The 1,850-nt window shown below is 52.6% G+C and overlaps 1 protein-coding gene across 1 annotated transcript in view; it reads right to left on the bottom strand.

Annotated features, from left to right (window-relative positions):
* Positions 1-1,850, bottom strand: part of DENND11 (DENN domain containing 11) — a gene marked incomplete at its 5' end in the record, with an annotated part of 30,354 nt that overhangs the window by 15,816 nt on the left and 12,688 nt on the right. Inside the window, one exon of the mRNA XM_045288736.1 lies at positions 1,493-1,592. Within this exon, the coding sequence (XP_045144671.1) occupies positions 1,493-1,592 (100 nt within the window). The remainder of the gene's footprint in view (positions 1-1,492; positions 1,593-1,850) is intronic.

Genomic DNA, 1,850 nt, shown 5'->3' with positions numbered 1-1,850 from the left:
CCTCACCACCAATTTGGATCACTTGTTGTTCCCTTGTCCCTGGGTTTATTAACACCACTTCCTTTCCCCCCACCTCCCTTTCTCCCATGTCCCTCTAGAACTGTCGGTCCCATTGTTTTCTCCTCCAGATTGTTCATCCAGACCAATGGCCCTTTTGCTACCCCTTGTCTGACGATGTCACCTGGTGTGGTAGTTAAAGAATCTGACGTGAACGTGTGAAGGGGTGGAGTCTATCCTGTCAATCAGGTCACAGCTTGATGACCTCATTTGCAGGCACCAAGGAGATACCGTATGTACCCGTGTATAAGCCGAGTTTTTCAGCACATTATTAATGTAGTTTTTGTGGTAAAATGAGGTGCCTCGGCTGATATTTGGGTCGGCTTATACTCAAGTATATACGGTAAATAGCTCACCGGAGGGGGTACACACAGGCCCTCTGCTTCATCTTGCTGCTGACAAGATACATAGAGCTATGCTAGAGCCCAGGAGCTGGAGGAGCCATGCATAGACCCCTGCCAGCGCTGAGATACTTCCACTTCCACTGTATCCACAGGACTTTCCACCCACTGGCCTGTGATCTTCCTGCATTCAGCGTATGTGTTGCATGAGTCTGAAGAGGAATTTATCGATTGGTCTTGGACATATGGGCTAATATTGGACTTCTGGACTTTATCTGGACTGGGCTGGGATGTTTTCTTGATCTTCAATTGCTCTTTTATACAAAGCTCTTCTTTATACACATATGAGTATCGATGCATTTGTTTCTCTAGTCAACCTGGATTAACACACCGGTGTGGTCTGCAACCCCCACACCCTGCACTCTTCCAGTGCTGTCAGCAATGAGACAGGCAAGGCCTGAGACCGCAGATTCACCCAGGCCATCCCTTGGGGGCCAGGACTTGGTCATTGGTAGTTCTGCCACCGTAGGCCATCCCTTCTCTCTTGCAGCCAGCCGGCAAAGACCAGTCTACAAGTAGCCCCTTTCAATAGCACAAGCGCTGCGGGTTTCCCCTGGGCCATCCTGAGCCTGGGTTATTCGAGAGGACTGATGATCAGAGTTCCTGCCTCAGATCCCTCCCCTTCCACTGCGTATGGCAGCCGTGGCTTCTACCTGGCAATGAGATTAAAGCCACCGTGTCCCCCTGGCATGTTTTCCCTTCTGCATCTCATGAAAATTTCCCCGCCGGCCCTAAACAGAATGGTACCCTGGTCTCCTAAAGACTGGGATTTCAAACTGAAGCACTTCAACACTTAAGCAATTTCTTCAGCTAACCCAGCTGAGTTAAAACGCCACCCTTTCCTTAAGTGGAAGGGCTTCTCAAGGCCATGTCCTCTCTTGGAAGGCGCGCAAACACTCCCCACGGTCGGAGTTGTTGGGAGCTGGGAGCTGGGGTCCTCAAAGCAGCTGGAGATGCTGAAGGGAACATTGAGTGCCACCCCTGTGCTGTGCTGTCAGAGCCCGCATGCCTAGGAAGGGAGACAGCACACTCACATGAAGTCGGACTGGATCTTATGAGAGCCGCTAGCCATGGACTTGAACTCCACCCCTTCGAGGTCGACATCATGAGGTAGGCACCATTCCACCATGTTTCCTGGAGGAAAGGGAAGACAAGGGGTGACAAAGACGCATGAAACCTCGCCTGCCACAGAGGCTCTCGCCCAGGGCTCAGGCCAGGGGGCCCCTCTCGGCCTGTGGGACCAGCGTCATGGCCAGTGGCTCATCCCATTCCTCACAGGCCTGCTGGTCAGCTCCTGGATGCCTCAGATGGTCCACTAGGGGCCTTCGATGCCTCCCTGAGTTGGACACAGCTCCAGGTGTTACAGGGGTCGGGGGGAGAAAGCACGTGGTT

This window comes from Echinops telfairi, unplaced genomic scaffold, assembly GCF_000313985.2.
Source record: "Echinops telfairi isolate 266 unplaced genomic scaffold, ASM31398v2 ScPeMD7_23;HRSCAF=83, whole genome shotgun sequence".
Lineage (NCBI taxonomy): Eukaryota > Metazoa > Chordata > Mammalia > Afrosoricida > Tenrecidae > Echinops > Echinops telfairi.
The sequence above is the reverse complement of the archived record's forward strand: the minus strand, read 5'-3'. Positions and strand labels throughout refer to the sequence as shown.